The following is a 19,752-nucleotide window of genomic DNA, read 5'->3' as shown; positions in this document are numbered from 1 at the left end:
TGACGGTGTTTCCTTGAGGACAGTTACAAATTTCGAATCAGACTATTCATAAAAATTATTTTAGGATCTATAAAAATTGCGAGGTAAATACGATTGAATAAGATTGATAGTCGAAATATTAGCAACTGATACAAAGCAGGCAACGAGGGCGAAACTGAACGGCAGTGAACTATATAACAGTTACGTCACAAAGGTCATACAAGGTTTATTGAACCGTGATGTTTATGGCTCTTGAAGTCTGAAATCGCGACTTCATCCTGGCCCTTTAAAAATTGAAAATTTGAATTTATGCAAGTTTGGCAATTTTTACACAACTGCAAATTCACAATAAAAACACAAAGAAACGAAAGGTTACAATACTCAAAAAACTGTAACAAGTTTCAGCTCTCAACAGTCATGAGCTTCACAGAGAAGCACCAATTTGTTTATGGGTCGTTTCAAAATATTCGTTTTGGTAAACACTCTCGCGCTTCTCACCAACCCAGACTTGTCAGGTAGGGTCTCAATCACACGACCTAGCAACCACATGTTACGAGGTAGGTTTTGATCCAACACAAGCACAACATCACCTACAGTGATATTTCTTTTCTTTTCATTCCATTTTTGGCGAATCTGAAGTAGTGGAAGGTATTGTTTCTTCCACCTTGTCCAAAAAAGATCAGCCAAGTACTGGACTTGTCTCCATCTTTTTCGAGAGTAAACATCTTTGACATTGAACACACCAGGTGGTAGCATGGGTTTATCTTTCAACAACAATAGACTGTTAGGGGTTATTGGGGTCAAATCATGTGGATCACTAGACACAGTTGAAATGGGGCGATTATTCATAATTGATTCACATTCACACATCAATGTTAATAGAGATTCATCAGACAACATTTGTTCATCACACAGAGCACCCAAAATCTTTCGCACTGTTCGAATTTGTCTTTCAAATACACCACCATGATTGGATGCACAAGGGGTCTGAAAGAACCAAGTTATTTGTTTTTGCACCAAAAAATCTTGTATTTTTGTTTGATTCCAAGTTAAAATGTTTTGCCTCAACTCTTTCTCACCAGATGTGAAGTTGCTGCCATTATCTGACCGTATCAAACTGATTTGTCCACGGCGTGCAATGCAGCGGCGCAGTGCCATAATGAAAGAATCAGTGTCCAAACTATTCGCAATTTCAATATGGACAGCGCGAGTGGTTAGGCAAGTGAACAAAACGCCATATCGTTTCAACTCAGATCTACCACGCTTTACTAAAAACGGACCAAAACAGTCAACCGCAACTGCGTGGAATGGCGGATCATTCGGAGTTAATCTATCAGATGGTAGATCAGACATTTGTTGAGATTCTGGTTTTCGTTGACGTTTCCTACATGAGACACAATTTTTCAGAACGGATCGTACTTTGGAATTGATTGTGACAATCCAAAATCTTTCTCTGACTTGGGCTATAACATATTCCCGGCCACTGTGGCCACATGAAACATGAGCATCTCGAATGACCAATTCTGCAATTGGACTCGCTTTTGGAATGATTATCGGATGTTTTGAGTCGTAACCTATAGGAGCATTTTGATTTCTGCCTCCAACCCGGAGGGTCCCATTATCCAGAAATGGTAGCAATTTGTAGATCGGGCTGGATCTTTTGATTTGTTCATCAGTCTTCAGTCTTTCTATTTCTTCAGAGAAGTGCTTTGTTTGCTCATGACGTATAAGCATTTCTTCAGCAGCTTTAACTTCGGTTAAAGTCAATGCTTTGTTTGTCAGCTTTGCATTTGGTTGTTTGTTTCTCGCTTTGGCAAGAAGATTATTTTTGAAGCGCAAGACCCATGCCAGCACCCTTTTCAGTCGAGTCCAGCTTGAGATCTTGGAGATGAGTTCATCAAGAACAGAATTTGGAGTGGTAATTGTAAGAAAACACAATTTGTTTGGCTTTTTGATTTCTGAGTCATCACAAGACAACTCCTCTAGAAATGTTGGTTGTTGAGGCCACTCCGAAGAATCTTTCCACAAGAATTCTGGACCGAATTTCCACATGTCGCAAGTCAAGAATTCAGAAACAGTCTGGCCCCGAGAAGCAATATCAGCAGGGTTTTGTTTTGAAGGTACATATCTCCAGTCTGATGATTCTGAAGACTCTTTGATCATATTGATTCTGTTCGCAACAAAGGTTTTGAAAGCTTTGTCTTTGTTTGTGAGATATCGCAAAACAGTTGTGCTATCAGTCCAGAAGTATGAATCGTCAATAGGCAGGTCCAGCTCTTTTAGCAGAAATTTGTTATTACTGGCAGATATTGTTGCAGCGCACAACTCCATTCTCGGAATGGTAGAACCTTTGATGGGGGCGAGTCTTGTTTTTCCACAGACAAAAGAACAGTGAATCTCCCCTGCATCATTCACATATCTCAGATAAGATACTGCACCATAGCACAACTCGGAGGCATCTGAGAAGTGGTGAAGTTCGATTCTTGTCACCTGTCCAAACTTTGACGGTTTGAAACATCTTGGAATCGTAAAGTTTTCAAGCTTCTGTAGTTGAGATAACCAGTCGCACCAAATCTTTCTGGCTTCTTCAGGTAACGGGTCATCCCAATTGTAACTATTTTTGCATAAGTGCTGCATCAATACCTTCATTGGTTGCACTATAGTTTGCGCCATTCCCAGCGGATCAAAAATTGAGTTCACGATACTCAGAATTCCTCTTCTGGTACAGGGTTTGTGTTTTTCTTTGACGCGGAAGCACCACGAATCATCTTCTATATTCCAGGCAAGCCCCAATGTCTTCTCCATCGGTAGCTCATCAGTTAACAAGTCAATATTTTTCAGGTTTTTGGCTCTGTTTGATTCTGGTATTGCTGCCAGTACTTCTCTGCAATTGCTTGCCCATTTTGTCAGTTCAAATCCACCTTTGCTTAGCAGAGAGCTGACATCTTCCACACGACGAATTGCAGCAGGAGTATCCTCACAGGAATCAAGAAAATCATCAACGTAGAAGTTCTTTTGAACCGCATTTATGACATCAATGTCATAGGCATTTTTGTTGTCTTCAGCGACAGTTCGTAGAGCAAAGTTGGCACAGCTAGGGCTGCTCACAGTCCCAAATAAAAACACAGTCATGCGGTACGTTTCAAGTTGTTGGTTTGGGTCATTATCCTTCCACCACAGGAAGCGTAACAGGTCTCTATCAGATTCATCAACCTTAACCTGGTGGAACATTGATCGAATGTCACCTTGGATCGCAACTTCATTTCTGCGAAAGCGCGATAAAACACCAACAAGGTTGTTTGTTAGGTCTGGCCCCTGTAACAGAAGGTCGTTCAACGCCAGGTTATTGAATTTCGCAGATGCATCGAAAACAACGCGGATAGTCTTCTTTTCAGGGTGATACACACCGTGATGGCTCAGGTACCAGGTTTTACCAACTGGCCCATCATTGTGAACCTTCTCGGCATATCCATTTGTGATCATGTCAGACATGAAAACTTTGTATTCATCGAAGAACTTTGGATCCTTTTGGAATCTTTTCTGCAGATAATTGATTCTTTGTTTTGCTTGATGCTTGTTGTCGGGCAATGTTAAATCCGGATGTTTCAATGGTAATTCCATTTGGTAGTGCCCGTTCGAGTCAAGTAGGATTGTCGATGACACCTTTTCCATAAATAGTTTATCATTTACAGAGAGTTCAGTTTTGTCATTTGCTATGGAATTGACATCATCGTGACACATCCTGCACAAAGGGTTTGGATTGGTTTGAATGAAATAGGAGTGAGGTTTGAAAGGTTCGGATTGTTTTGGGCATGTAAACATCCATCCGATGGCACTTTTCACTGCGAAGTAATCCTCAGGTCCGTATATAGTTTCCAGAGGCTTATGAATTTTAGGGTTGTTTTTACCAATCAGCAGACCGATGTCTCCAGAAAGATCTGGGATTGGAATGTCTTCAAATTGTTGAAATTGATGTACATCACTTTGTGTCGGCCGCAGGTCGTTGTCCAGAGCGATTTTCTCTGTGGATATCAGTGACTTCAGAGGTACGTATTCTGATCCCTCGTAATCAGAAATCTCTAAACCACGAACAATGGTTGACTTCTTGGTATTTTTAGATGGTTCGATTGTTTGGAAAGTTACGTTTCGCTCGGGCCCAGCGAGACCGAGTAGTTTCACGAGTTCTTTAGATATGAATGAACAATTGCTTGCATTATCAATCAATGCCAAGGTGACGATGTACTTGTCAGTGCCAACGACCCGTAGTCTTGCCAGAACTACATTCAAAGTCACACATTCATCATCATCATATTCATTGTCATCGCAGGAAGCACTGAAGAAAGAGGTAGCTTCTTTTGAATCAGAAATTTTGCCTTGGCCTTCAATTTGTTCATTTGCCGAATCCAAGGTTTTGTTAGCAACCTCTTTTATCTTTTCTTCAGGTGGGTGAAGAAGTGTTGTATGATTGCCTTTGCAACCAGGCCTTATACAAGCTTGAATGCGTTTGCATGCTTTTCCGAAGTGTCCTGACTTTAGACACTTGAAGCAAAGCCCTTTGGTTTTTACGAATTCAACGCGATCAGGATACTGCATTTTGCGGAACTGGACACATTGATTCAAGAAATGCTTTTCGTTGCACATGAAACAAAGTTCTAATGTTGGAGTCACAACTTGTGTGCTGAATGATGCCTTGGGCTTGCCAGTTTTGAATACACCAGTCACTTGCTTCTTGGATATTTCATGATTAGGGTTGGTATATTTACTAGTGATTTCTCTAATTTTCTGGCGAACATAGTCATTTACATGTTCAACAGTCAGTTCGGTTTTCAGGTCAAAAGTGACCTCCGCCACTAAGGTTCTCCAACCAGGCTGCCAAGAAGGGGGAAGTCTCTCGGCAATTTGTTCAACCATGGAGCGTGAAACATCACAAATTCTTCCAAATTTGGTTAACTTATTTGTGCAGGCGGTTAACGATGCATGAAATAAGAGGAGAGAATCGTTGTCACCTTCTACAAGTTTCGAGCCATTTATAACAGTGTTTATGTAGCGGTCACTTATTTGGAACGGTTGACCAAAATTGTCTCTCAATACCGCAAGAGCTTCATCAAAGCAGTTTTCCATATCTTCACAAGCTTTAACAAAAGTATTGGCAATACCACGAGTATATTGCAAAAGATGCATCAACTTCTGCTTTTGCGACCATGGTTGACGATTCAAAGTAGCATTTATCATTTCCTTGAATGTATCAAATTCAATTGGGTCGCCACTAAAACATTTTGGTTCCAACTTTAATGGAACAATTTGATCACTGGGTTTAACCTGGTGAATGACATACGGATTCTCACATTGAATCAAGTTAGGCGGTTGGTTAGGCTTTACATTGAGATCAGAGTTTGCAGTATTTTGAACTGTGCAGCCTGCTGTAGCTGCTTGATTTGAATTAACTGGCACAAAGGGTTGTACGCTACCAGATGCAAAAGAACTAGGCAAATTAGTAGTTATTTGTGTATCAATCATGGGAGGTGCTACAATAAGGCGACTAATTTTGGCATCAATTACAGGCGATTGATTTTTGGGTGCAATGCATGCGTCCAAACGAGCAGTCACACAATTACTAGATCTTTCACGCACACATACATTCTCACTTAAGCCTACAACATTAGACACTTGGCGAGAACTGTGAGACATGCTATTAAAAGGAATAGCCACACCTGCATATGAAGTATTTGAAGATATCAGTGGAGTTACATTTGGAGCAACACTTGTAGACGGTTCAGCAATTGAAGTTATTACATTGCTCGTAGGTTGAATAGTTGCACTTGCTTGCTGTAGTTGTTCTGGAACAATGCTTGTTTGAGGAGCCAGGCTCCTGTTCTCAGATGGCTGCAGTTCTGCCGCTGTCAGTTGAGGTGAACTTTGCGTTGATACACCTCGTCTAGTGAGTTCTAGTTCTAGTTCACAAGTATTTTGCAAATGTTCTCGTTTTACACGGCGAGCTGTTTCGTCAGCATTTTGCTGCATCCTTTGTTTAATCATTTCACATTGCTGATTTTGCAGTCTTTGTAGTTCTTGTTCTTCTTCCTCCAACTTCCTCCTTTCTTCCTCCAATTTCTTTCGCAGATCTTCTTCTAACTTCCTTTTTTGTTCTTGTAGATTGGCTCGGGCCAAAGCAGTTTGATTTTGAATTGATTGTATTTCAGTGTTCAATGAAGCCTGAATATCTTCAATATCCTGTTTTGCTCGTGCAGAGCATATTTCTTGCAGTTTCCGGTGATAATTTACGACATCTTCAACATTCATTTCACTATAGCGAGATTTAGTTGAATGACTTGATGTAGAAGTACCGGTACCTGTTGATGACCGATGACTTGAACTTGATTTGCTTGAACTTTTTGGTTTCAAGTATTTGTGCTCTAAAGCCTTTGACATGGATCTTGTTTGAACTGATGATTTTGATCTGGCACCATGAGACCTTGAAGACTTTGGTTTGTCTTTTGTTTTGGTGACTTTGTTGTCTTCGTCGCATCTCGGTGTAACATCCAGATCAGGATCTTTGGTTTGGTTGTTGGAATCCATGACAATGACAGTTGAGTTTTCTTTGTTGATTGGTGCACTTGTTGAATGGATTCGTCAAAAAACTTTATGTAGCCGCGAAAGAGGGGTGGAAACTTCCACGTATACACAATAGAGATATAACTGTCCTATCCAACACCCCAAGATGACGCGTCTCTGCCTGCTTCGTTGGATTTTATTTTACACAGACGAAAAACGGTTTTTTGACGGTGTTTCCTTGAGGACAGTTACAAATTTCGAATCAGACTATTCATAAAAATTATTTTAGGATCTATAAAAATTGCGAGGTAAATATGATTGAATAAGATTGATAGTCGAAATATTAGCAACTGATACAAAGCAGGCAACGAGGGCGAAACTGAACGGCAGTGAACTATATAACAGTTACGTCACAAAGGTCATACAAGGTTTATTGAACCGTGATGTTTATGGCTCTTGAAGTCTGAAATCGCGACTTCACCGCCCTCCCTCTTACTCATTGTCTTTATTATACATTCCTTACAATATGCGGTTGGGGGGCGCTGGAGCACGATAATTTTTGAAAGGGGGCGCTGGAGGAAAAAAGGTTAAGAACCACTGAACTAAAGGATGCTACAAATACTGCACGATGATCTGCCCTCAAATACATAATCTCACCAGAAGACAAGCCAAAGATCCAAAATGTATTTTCTCATTTCATGTCTAGAGCCTGCAAAACCAAGGCATATTCAGGTAATTGTGGGTATCTTTTAAAATATTGTCGCTGTATGGCCTCGAGATATCATGGATTAGTTATGAAATCAATCCGTCCACCATAGTTTTGCGGTTGTCTACCAAAGTTTTGCGGTTCTAAAGGAGAGTTTTGCGGTAGTCTACCAGAGTTTTGCTGTTGTCCACCAAAGTTCTGTGGTTGTATAGGAGAGTTTTGGGGTGGTCTACAAGATTTTTGCTGTTGTCCACCAAATGTATTTTCTCATTTCATGTCTAGAACCTGCAAAACCAAGGCATATTCAGGTAATTGTGGGTATCTTTTAAAATATTGTCGCTGTATGGCCTCGAGATATCATGGATTAGTTATGAAATCAAACCGTCCACCATAGTTTTGCGGTTGTAAAGGAGAGTTTTGCGGTAGTCTACCAGAGTTTTGCTCTTGTCCACCAAAGTTTTGCGGTAGTCTACAAGAGTTTTGCTGTTGTCCACCAAATTTTTGCGGTTGTATAGGAGAGTTTTGCGGTAGTCTACAAGAGTTTTGTGGTTGTATAGGAGAGTTCTGGGGTGGTCTACAAGATTTTTGCTGTTGTCCACCAAAGTTTTGCGGTTGTATAGGAGAGTTTTGCGGTAGTCTACCAGAGTTTTGCTCTTGTCCACCAAAGTTTTGCGGTAGTCTACAAGAGTTTTGCTGTTGTCCACCAAATTTTTGCGGTTGTATAGGAGAGTTTTGCGGTAGTCTACAAGAGTTTTGCGGTTGTATAGGAAAAGTTTTCTACCCGAGTCACCCTCAAAACCCTTCTAGTTACCACCAAAACCATGCTAGCAATGCTAGCAACCCGCAAAAACCAGGCATATTCAGTTATATACATGGATCTTTTACAATACGGTCGCTGCATGGCCTCAAGATATCATGGATAAGTTTTGAAATTCAACTATACACCAAATCTGATGATCTGTACGCGAAACCCACAAAAGCAAGGCATATTCAGGGAATGTGCGCATCTTTTCCAATATTGCAAATTGAACAAAGACGATCGCTTGCATGCATTTTATTATGATTGCGGACCTCTACTGAGCAAGATTATTCACGAATATAAATCTGTGGTGGAGCAGAAAGGTACTTCCTCACCTTCCATTAAAAGTTTGAATACTAGTTGTGACAGCGAGGAGCCTAAAATTGACGTAGATAGTAGTTTTTTGAAGCCTACTAATATGCAAGCTCTGCCTTGCAACAAATATCTTCCATTCAGAGAAATATTAATCAAGCTTTCCCCTCAAATTAGATTGGATCTTCCGAGGAGAATCCCAAATGGATTGAAGGAAGATGTGTATGTATATGTCTCCTTCAAAGACAATGAAAAATGCAAATCTAATGTACATCAAAGGGATTTTACGGATGACTGTGGGGCTTGGGAAAAATGTAGTTTCACATACAATTATTATTTGAAGGAAACCAAGGAGTACATTCACAAGCGTAAGGGTATTTTTTGCAAGAAAAATAATTGACGGTGAAAGTACCTTCACTCCTATAAAAAATTTGGTTCGTGATGACCTAATCGGAATCACTAGCTACCATGCAAAACTTAAAGCAGACAACAAATTGAGGTAAACTACTGGGAGCATGATATTATAGAATGTAAACGTGGAATGGCAGCGACCGATTTTGCAGCTTCGTTCCGCTTCGCTGAAGCTTTGCTCAGACTTATTTTACGGCAGCTACTGTAGGATTTCTGGCAATCCAAAAGTTGTCTTCCAAAGCTCAGAATTTACTGAATATGGTCTTGATCGAAAGCTACTGTCGCACTGATTCCGAAAATGTAAATAAAAATATGATCAGGCACTGAACCGCCCTCCAAGTCTGAATTATCGGCATTGTCCGAACAATCGAAGAGTCGCAATGGGTCATTGTTATGGTCATTGTTTTGCGGTCATCCGATTGTTCTGAACAATGCAGATTTTGGATGTTGAGGGTGGTTTTTCATCTCAGTACGGTGCTTCACCATATTTTGATTGATATTTTCGAAATCAGTGCGACAGTAGCTTTCGATCAAGACCGGATTCAGTAAATTCTGAGCTCTGGAAGACAACTTTTGGATTGCCAGAAATTCTACAGTAGCTGCCGTAAAATAAGTCTGAGTAAAGCTTCAGCGAAGCGGAACGAAGCTGCAATATGTCATGAGTCCTTTTCTGACGCGTCCTGTGGCGCAAGTTTCCGTTATCGACTTGCTCGATCGCGGGGTACTTCTTGCTCCCTCGGAACCACTCGGCAAGTTTGTTGCATCAAGTTTTTCGATCCTAGGTGGTTCTGATAAAATCATCTGTTCTCACCCCAAGTCGCAGTGAAGGAAGCTGGTCAAGATGTTTTGCATCGTTTTGAGGGGACCTCAAGTTTTGTATGTTGTGATAATCGAGATCGAGCTTTAAAATTGGCGAGCAAAATCAATGTTAACATATAGTATAATAACAAGCAGTATCTGGTAAATGCCTCTGTGAGAAAAGATGCTGTGAAGGACTTGAAAAAACGGCAGTTGAGCAAGACGTAGTAGTTTGCTTACTGCAGTAATTCATTTCATTTGCAGAACTTCTGTGGCTAAGCTTCACGTCCGTTTTTCAGAGTAGTTCCCAATGAATGAATTTCATTTTCACGTGCTAGAATTCATTTTACCACGGTGTAAAATACTTCTACAGGCCCATTGGCATTGCCCAAGTTGGGTATTCTCGTTACATTGTCTTCTTGTATGTTGGTGGATAAATACATTGCGGCGCTGTCACTTGGCTCTTAATTGGGTTGTTTCATCTGAAAGTACTAATTATGCCTGTTATAAGACTTGAATGGCTAGGCGTCTGGTATCGAGAAGTGAGATCGCAAGCAATCAATGAGTCAGTCGTGATGTCTGTTTTGTAAGCGTCGACCTCTTATATTGTAGCGAACCGCTGGTCCTTTTAACCCAATGTCCCTAGCTAACGCCAGGCATCCGTTATGAAGGAAATATACTTTGTGTGTATTAGGATTTTAGTATATCATGACAACTTGTAGAACTCTACTATCTCTGCTAGTGTTGCGCATGCGTTGTAAGCATTGTTACGCCAAACATAGTCCTAGCTAGAGTACTGCCTTTTTCCAGGGATTTCTAAAACTTCGGGATGAGTTACTCTCTCGAATTCACTCGCGCCGCCGCCCGACAGGCGTGTCACTTAATCAGTCTTTGCGAGCTCTTGAGATGGCCGGTCGCTCCTTAGCAGATGCGGCTGTGTTTGTTCTACGAGGTATTTTGCCTAGATTTAGATTAGTGTAAAGTATGTGGACTATGATATGGTGAGTGAGAAGTGATGATCGATCATATATTCATATTCTAGTGTGCAGGCATTAGCAGTTGATAGACTATGGTGATATAGTATTGTATAAATTACTACCGGTACACGCCATATTTGGTCCAAATGTTATGATATATCTGGAGTTTTCAGCAGTTCTATAGCTTTCTCTTGGTTGTATTTGAAGCTTGTCCAGTATGTTTGCTAGTTTTCTATAGCTTTCTCTTGGTTGTATTTGAAGCTTGTCCACCTATGTTTGCTAGTATTCAGTGTACAATGCATATTTACATGTTTAGATGAAGGTGGGTGTTTGTTTGAAATGCGGCTACCTGTCCATTCACTACCTTGATATGGTTTCATAATTTCACTTGATTATTATTCTGAATTTAGTAATTTAGGGACAATGATTATTAGTCTTTATTAGGATGGGTTACACATGTTGCGTTCCTGAATGCCGCACTGGAGATAGGGCTAATAGGAAAACTGCTGCCACTGCTCAAGTTTCCAAGTTATCTCTGTTCAAGTTTCCACGTGATGAGAAATTGAAGGAGAAGTGGATCAGGGCAATACCGTGGCAACTTCTTCATGTCAGTGAAGCAGTTGGTTTCGGCAGAGAAAAAGATCCGATGCTTAAGTTTACTCCAACAGCGAGGATTGTGCACCGCATCACATCTCGATCAATCTGATCATAGAAATGATCATGAGGATGATGCATCACATTCTTCCCAGTTCTTGTGGTTAGTTGAATTCTTGAGTAATGTTGCAATTGACGAGGTGGATGATAGTGATGCGGCTGTTGTCTAAGTAGGCGTCGTGGTGAGCGGACGCGTTTCCAGCGCTCCCGTAATGTAGCTATGATAATTGGCGCAAATCCAGGATTCTAGAAGACAAGAAGTCGATTTATCGAGTTAGATAGACAGAATTTTCACTAACCAAATTGATACACCAACGATACAGCAAGAAATCGGTTGAAGACGCAAAAAGTTTGATGAACTGGATATATCATTTGGAGATAGGATATCAAGACTGAACAGAACTGTGCTTGCTACATCGGGAAATTTGCCATTGGCTGCAATACTTCACCAACCGTCAGACAATCAATACCGATTTGGACCCAGCTTCGCCAACCGTTGGACAAAATACATAGCAATTTTGAACCGAAACTCTATACTTGATATTATTCATCCAAAGGTTTGGTGCTAATATATTTCGATATATGCTACTGTAAAATCGCTATTTGTAGCGCTCTTCGCCCTCATAATTGGATTAAGCCAGCGTTGCGTGACGCGATTCGAACTGCGAACGCATAAGTATCTCCATTCACTGACAAGCTAACATGGGAATTTGGGTCAACTCGGAATCATGACGAATAAGAATAGTTTCCCACTGATCAGAAAGTGTAACTCAATATCGATCAACGAGACGGCATCAATTCTGCAAGCCCCGAAGGGTAAACAAATTAGTTTGATTCATACAAATATCAGAGGATTGCAATCTAATTCCCACCATGATGAGTTAAAAGACCTTATCGTTGACCTGAAGTCACCTACCTTCGTAGCAATTTCAGAAATAAACTTTTCAACCAAACCCACGCAAAACGTTGATATATCGGGCTACAACTTCGAGTATACTCCGGCACCGAAGTCAAAGAAATCTTACGGAGGTGTTGGTCTTTACATTGAAGAAAAAATTCCTTACGAAATTTGCACGGACTACGATCTGAATGTCAAAGATTGCGAAGAGCTATGGCTGGAAGTTGATCACCCAATTGGAATTCACAAATCTTTTCTTGTGGCCGTATTATACCGACATCCCACGAAAAACATGAACCAATTCGCAAAAGCGTTGGAGCGCTCACTGGACAAAGTCAACAGCGACAAAAAGATGTGTTTCATTGCGGGAGATATTAACATAAACCTTCTAAAACACAAAAGCAACGCATACTCCAACGCCGTCAAATCCGCCGGTCTCTACCCAATGATCACCGAGCCTACACGCATAACCGAAAAGTCAAGGACTTTGATCGACCACATATATACCAACTCGCGCGACATGGAAATCATTCCATATGTCATTTCGGCAAAAATCAGTGACCACAACCATATTGGTTTTCTATCACAAGAACAACAAAGGACACCCCCTGAAACATATCACCTCTGCAGACGACAAGAGTTAGTGGACGAAGAAGCGCTCGATGATGCCGCATTCAATCAATTTAAAACATCAGCCATCCCCCACCTCTCGGTAAACAACTTTGACGAAAAATTTGTTGAGTTTATGTCTGCTATCAAATCACTGCTGGGACAATTTGCACCTCTACAGCGCCTTTCGAGAAGTCAAAGAAAATTGAAGCGAAATCCGTGGATGACCACAAAGCTGATTCAACTTATCCGTAAACGTAACCGGTGGCATAACCGAATAGACACCAAGAACTGCCCAGAACATGAACGAGAAAGATTTCGACATTTCAGGAATCGCACCGTGCATCTTATTTCCAAGGCAAAAGCAAAATACAATGAGAGATTTTTCAACAGACACATAAAGGACACTCGAAAAACATGGTCAGGACTTAACTCTCTCCTACATCGAAAAAAAGGCCATAAGTCTGTTTCGGAAATTGTGAATTCGGATACCGGAAACAAACTTTCAGACCCGGCGGCGATCGCGAATCACTTCAATGAGTATTTTTGTAACGTAGGCCCAAATATTGCTTCTTCTATTACAAAACCTGTGTCGGCCAGGTCAGAGGTGAGATCGATATCCCAGTCAATTGTGCTTGAACCTACGACCAAATACGAAGTAGAAGTAGCCATCCACAAACTGAAATCGCACAAGGCCGACGGCTATGACCAAATCCCATCATGGTTTTTAAAAATGATAAGCCTGCATATCGGTCAATATATGGCCCATTTTTTCAACTTCATGATAGAAAATGGAGTCTACCCAAGCTATCTAAAAAAAGCCAGAGTAGTCCCTGTACACAAAGCTGGGGATAGAACTAATGTCACCAACTACCGTCCGATATCCGTTCTCCCATGCATCGGGATTGTATTTGAAAAGTTGCTCCTCTCCCGCCTGTCCTCATTCCTCGCCAAAATGTCTGTCATTTCCCCTCAACAATTTGGCTTCCGAAACAAACACCAAACCGCTCATGCCCTCCTAACAGTGGCCGAACAGTACTATGATATCTCAGAGAAGCGAAATGTGGGATGTAGCATTTTTCTAGACCTAAAAAAAGCGTTTGACTGCGTAGATCATAAAATTCTCATCTCGAAATTGGCGCGTTACGGACTTCGGGGCCCACAACTTGAGCTCATGAAAAGTTACCTCACTGGACGCCAACAAATGGTTGCGATCTCAGACACCTTGTCTTCTCCTCACCCGGTGACCTGTGGTGTGCCCCAGGGCTCAGTACTTGGACCGGTCCTTTTCACCTTATATATCAACGACATTTTTGAAATCTCCTCATTGAACACCACACTGTTCGCTGATGATACTCACCTCCTCTCTTCCGCATCTTCGACGGCAGAGCTGGATGCCATGACTGGTGACCAAATGCCCAAAGTCCATGAGTGGACGGCCCAGAACAACCTTTGCATAAACGCCTCTAAATCGCAATTGCTGACAGTAAATTCAAAAAATAACCTAACCGTTAATATCGCTGGTCAGCCCGTTTCCAACACAGATAATGCCAAATATCTCGGAGTTTTACTGGACTCGAACATGTCCTGGAAGAGTCATATTCAGTCCCTAGAAACTAAATTATCACCGAAGTGCGGCCTGTTCTACAGCCTTAAGCGCTTCATGCCAGCATGGGTTCTTCTGATACTCTTTAAATCCTTAATCCAATCGAAGTTACATTATGGCATCCTCTGTTGGGGGGCTGCCAGTAAAACTGCACTCAAGCCACTGCAGAAACTACAGCACAAAGTACTCCGAATCATAGCTAGGGCCCCAAAGGGACCTGGCTGCCCATCCAATAAGTCACTGCTGAAGAGATTCGGCGTCCTAAACATAGAAGATATGCGGAAACTAGAAATCGCCAAGTTCATGTATCAGTTTCACTGCGGTCGTTGCCCCGAATATTTCAATGACTTCTTTACCTCTGAATCAAAAGCGCACAAGTACAACACACGCGCGTCCACGTCGTCCAAATATCATATGATCGACCGAAAAGATCATCGCTTCATCAAATATGCCGGACCTGATGTGTGGAACAGTATCCCGCCGGCCATCCGACAGTCGACGAGCATGTCCACATTCAAGTCGAAATACAAGCAATTACTACTAAATAAATACAGTCCATCCTCAAGATTACCGGACCACGACTGACCTATCGATCTCGCTTCCCATGACATGCCGCCCTATTTCTTGTCGCATTCTTTTTCTATACTATCTTCTCTTTACTTTCATTCAGTGTGCATGCCTCCTCTTTACATCGCCTAGGCCAAGGTGGGTGTCAGATTCCATAGACTACTCTTTGTCGCTTCGACATCTTCCTGTCTTTTCATTGTATCGCATTTTTGTGGTGTATTGAACTGATAAAATTGCTAATAAACCAATGATGATGATGATGTTTCTTTCTATGTAAGTGGTTATATTGGTCGGTCTATTATCAGGCGAAGGCATTGTGAAGAATGCAGTAATTTACTTGTTAAGAACATTGCTGTTCCACCACTGTCTGATTCTACACCAGACAAGTACAAATCAGTGCTGCAAATGGCGAACAGGGGTGGTCTTTCAGAACCATCTGAATATTGTTATGTCTTGACAACCCTTGCTGTCCAATACTACACAGCTCTATCCAACGACAGTGATGTTAAGAAAAAGTTCCTAACCTGTCACAATCCAAGAAGTGTTTTTGTGTCTGCCATTCGTGAAATTTTGAAGTCAACTTTTTTGTGCAATCTGACATCTGTTGTATGTGAAAATGAGAAGATTGCCCATAACAATTTTGAATTGATCATCCAATTTTGAATTGATCATCCAAACGTCTTTCAACTGCTTTGCAAAAAATGAATTGAAACGCATAAACAGCAATCCTACGACACAGCTGCCAATAAGCCAAAAACAGCAAAAGATCAGGAAACTTTCCTCCAAGGGTTCCAGCAAATCCTAGTTTGTTAGTGATTTTTGGTTGTATATGCCTGTATCATAATTCAAACTTACCTTGATTTAAAATTTTTGTTATCAGCTAGTGGGTTTTGACAGTATCTGCTCTGTACCTTGCCGTGACTAAAAACATTTGATATCAGCTAGTGATTTTTGGTTGTATCTGCTCTGTGATTGCACCTGCTCTCTATCTTGCCTTTATTAAAATTCGTTTGTTATTTGTTAGTGAATTTTGTTTGTATCTGGTCTGTGATTTTGGACTTCACCTGCTCTGTCGATTAAAATCCGTTTGTTATGTGCCCTGTTTTTTTTCGTATCTGCTCTGTGATTTTGGACTGCATCTGCTCTGTAACTTGCCTTGATGAAAATACGTTCGTTATCTGCTCTTTGGTTTTTATCTGCTCTGTAATTTTGGACTGCATCTGCTCTGTAACTTGCCTTCAATAGAATTGTAACTTGCCTTCAATAGAATCGTTTGTTATCTGCTCTGTGATTTTGAACTGCATCTGTTCTGTAACTTGCCTTATTTGAAATACGTTTGTTATATGCTCTGTGATTTTGGACCGCATCTGTTCTGTAACTGCCTTGATTAAAATAGGTTTGTTGTCTGCTCTGTGATTTTTGGTTGTATCAGCTTTGTATCTAGCCTGGATTGATATACATTTGTTCTCAGTTTGATATGAGTAAATCAGAATGTCGGCTAAGCTAATAGTTTAAATCGTAGGTACATCACTACTCCAATTGTAATGTAACGATTGTGCCATAATTAGAATGGTGCACAAGATAAGTAATGCCAATCAAATTCAATCAAAGCTGGTAGAATTGTTAGGTATCGAATCCTTCATAAGTGATTGTCGACAGCTACTCCGCTGTCGATGCGTCTGAAGTGACACTTCTCTCGTCCGCCTAAAAAACGAGAGACCCATCCCGAGTTTTAGATATCCCGCTAGTAATCGACTATCAGAGGGTTCGCCATACGACAGTCCGCGCAATAGCACATCACATTTTGACGCGCTGCGTGGTATCGCTCAACATTATGATATACCACCCACGGTCGCAATTAATGAGGACGCGCCGCGCACCGCCACGCCTAATACAACACCGGTAGCAGTCGCACTAAACTCTGCATCGTCACAACAACAACCAGCTGTGTGACGGATTTTCGATCCTATATTTTCTATTTTCTCCACTTTCAAGCCGGATTGCATGTCTAATCTCATTCTTACGTGCTTTCTCTCTTTTTGCTCCCACTGTTCTCGCCCTAGTTGCGCGAACAGCCAGTTTTTCTAGCATTCGCCAATCATCTATTAGCCACAGGATCGCTACCACTTAACTGCCATATCAAACCTCCCGCTGTGTCTTATTCTCTCTTCGAATCTTAGTATTATCGTGACGTAACCTGGTCAGGTAACTAGCGCTGCCAAAGTACAAGGACTGTCTTTTGAGCTCCGTCTGTTCATAACGTTTGAACTTTGCTCACGACACATTTGAGGATCCATCTAGTGCTCCGGGACACTCGGCATATGTTCATCGTTAGTAAGAGTGAACAGCCTAGCTCCGGGGACGTCTTCAGAATTATGTGCACACGTGTGACCCCGATCTAGCAGCCCGCTGCCTCAAAGGCTGTCTTTGGGATTTTTCATCTTTTCGCTGACGCCAGCGGGTGCGTAGCCATGGCGCGGTTTCGGAGTGTCTGCTGGCGGATACGATGAAACTCGCGTGGAAATGCACCTTCCCTGGTCGAGCGATCGGGGTCGCATGAAGTCTGGAGAAGGATTTGGTACAGTTAGACTCACATCTGAATCTTTGCCTATGTATCGTGTACCAGTTAATATAATGTTCATTTATCGCCCGATAAGAATGTTCACCTTTGCACCCCCATTTCGCGAACAGGTGTGATGGATGGGGTCCTCTACCACTGACAACACTGCGTATACGCATTATACATGCAGTGGCCGCTTCTTACGATACCGGTCGGCGTAGCAATATACCTTCAAAAATACATGCTGCATGTAACGAGATTTGTCCTCCTCACGCGACACAAACCGCGCACGCGACGACACATATCACTCGCAACATTCACAATTTTCATACATCGCTCATCTCCGGCGATCGAGCCGAATCATAGGCGAACCAGCGGGCCACAGCGTCCTGTCCTATGCTGGGCACTGCCTTCACTCCCGTTTATTACATAGGCTGCCCCGCCTGGATTGTGGTTATTCGGCTGTGGTAATTGCATTGTTTCATGTACTGTATCTTCTGTACTTTGTCTAGGCTTAGTAATCGTTAGACTTATTTTTTTATCACGTTATGCTGGCGCCTAGCTTGTTTTCAGCCTACCCGCTCAATTCCCGACCCGGACGACGGTACGCCGCTCGTTGGAGATGACATTGGATGCTTGGGCCACCAGGATATATAACTGCGATCGGTCAATCATGTCTACCACTCGGACAGCGTGACACGTGGACACAACCTCTACTGATTCGCTCATTCCATTGCCGACAGCCGAACGACGCACAGTTCACGGCCCTGTCTCAAACGCACGACTTCAACAACCAGTTGTTGCTCCACGTTCGCCTCAAAGCTTCGTACGAACCGATTCCTCTGGGATTTGACACCGACGTACAACGGTCACGACAGTACAGCAGCATACGGCAACGGGTCACGACAGTACAGCAGCATACGGCAACGGAGTAAGACGACTAGCGCGAATCGTCCGGTTTCGATACCGAGGTCTGAGATTCAACTGTCCACACGCATGCATTATGACGCCACACGCTCATGGCTTGGTAGCGACATCAACCACCGATCCAGCCCATTCCAGCATCCCAGCACGTACCGTCGAGGGTCCTGCACATATTGACTCATTAGTCATTCAGCATGGTGACTTTGTACGAACCTTGCCCCCACGCGCGGCGCGATCGATTTAGCTATCGTATTGCCACCCCTGCGTGGGTGATTTACTTGCTATGATTTTTTTTTAAAGAACCTTGCCCCCACGCGCGGCGCGATCGATTTAACTATCATATCGCCACCCCTGCGTGGGTGATTACCTCTTTATTGTTGTTTCTGCATAGGCTGCTTTTTTTGTAGGCTAGTAGTGTGTTGTAATAATATAAAATTCACTCGGTCCATCCATCAATCATTCATAACTGCATGTTTTTGCTTTTGTAGTTAGCTTTAAACCCACGCATTCGCTATCTTCCTTCAGGGCGGATACCGACAACGGTAATTCATTAATTTGACTCTTCCACGTCACCTAGTTCCGCTCCCTCGCAAAGGAGGGTCGGTGTAGCGAACTGCTGGTCCTTTTAACCCAATGTCCCTAGCTAACGCCAGGCATCCGTTATGAAGGAAATATACTTTGCGTGTATTAGGATTTTAGTATATCATGACAACTTGTAAACTCTGCTATCTCTGCTAGTGTTGCGCAAGCGTTGTAAGCATTGTTACGCCAAACATAGTCCTAGCTAGAGTACTGCCTTTTTCCTGTCACTAGAACTTTACCAACCCGTTCTCATTGGCTAACGCATTACAATCGCATTCATTGTTACGCATTTTCGGGTATATAAACCCACGTTTCTCTGTGACGGCCCTTGAGATCTGAGATTCACCTCAGCGCCTAACGTATCTCTGCTGCAATACATCCGTACCGAGTGAAACTGTGAGTTAAGAAGTCGCCAACCTAAAGACAGCCAGCCAGTCGCCAAGTCAGCTATCTACTGCTCCATGCACGACACAGCCACACCTTCACAATATCCAGCAACTGTAATGTGCCATATTAGGCCGTAGGTAACGTAGGCCCCGGTTAATTACTGCATATTGACGGATTATTGTATCTGGTTATCTGTATAAAAGTATAGCTAATCAGTCGTCTTGGTGCTCTACTATACAATAGTTATCTGGAGATAGCCTGTTGCTCTTGGTGAAGTAGCCTGTTGCTCTTGGTGAAGTTCTTCGTAACAGATATATACTCAATACAATGGTTTATTCAAACGTTATACAGTAGTAGCGTATAAAGTCTCAATCGTAATCCTAATGGTCTCTAACACGTGTCACATACCCTAATATACGAGTCTATGGCTC

General features: G+C 42.1%; 1 protein-coding gene and 1 long non-coding RNA gene across 2 annotated transcripts; one reads left to right on the top strand and one right to left on the bottom strand.

Moving 5' to 3' along the window:
* Positions 1-1,304: 1,304 nt before the first annotated feature.
* Positions 1,305-6,555, bottom strand: LOC145435454 (uncharacterized). Its single transcript, XM_080312730.1, has 3 exons — positions 5,691-6,555; positions 1,554-5,111; positions 1,305-1,363 (listed from the first exon to the last, which is right to left on the bottom strand). Exons 1-3 carry the CDS (start codon positions 6,553-6,555, stop codon positions 1,305-1,307), a joined length of 4,482 nt encoding a protein of 1,493 aa, XP_080168856.1.
* An 8,570-nt stretch (positions 6,556-15,125) lies between these two features.
* Positions 15,126-19,328, top strand: LOC145435522 (uncharacterized). Its single transcript, XR_013913875.1, has 2 exons — positions 15,126-17,255; positions 17,412-19,328. It is a non-coding gene; the product is annotated as an uncharacterized LOC145435522 (long non-coding RNA).
* The last annotated feature ends 424 nt before the right edge of the window (positions 19,329-19,752 follow it).

Source organism: Botryllus schlosseri, chromosome 3 (assembly GCF_051294905.1).
Source record: "Botryllus schlosseri isolate E-star chromosome 3, Bs_hap1, whole genome shotgun sequence".
NCBI classification, from domain to species: Eukaryota; Metazoa; Chordata; class Ascidiacea; order Stolidobranchia; family Styelidae; genus Botryllus; species Botryllus schlosseri.
This window is presented reverse-complemented; position numbering and strand designations above follow the sequence as displayed.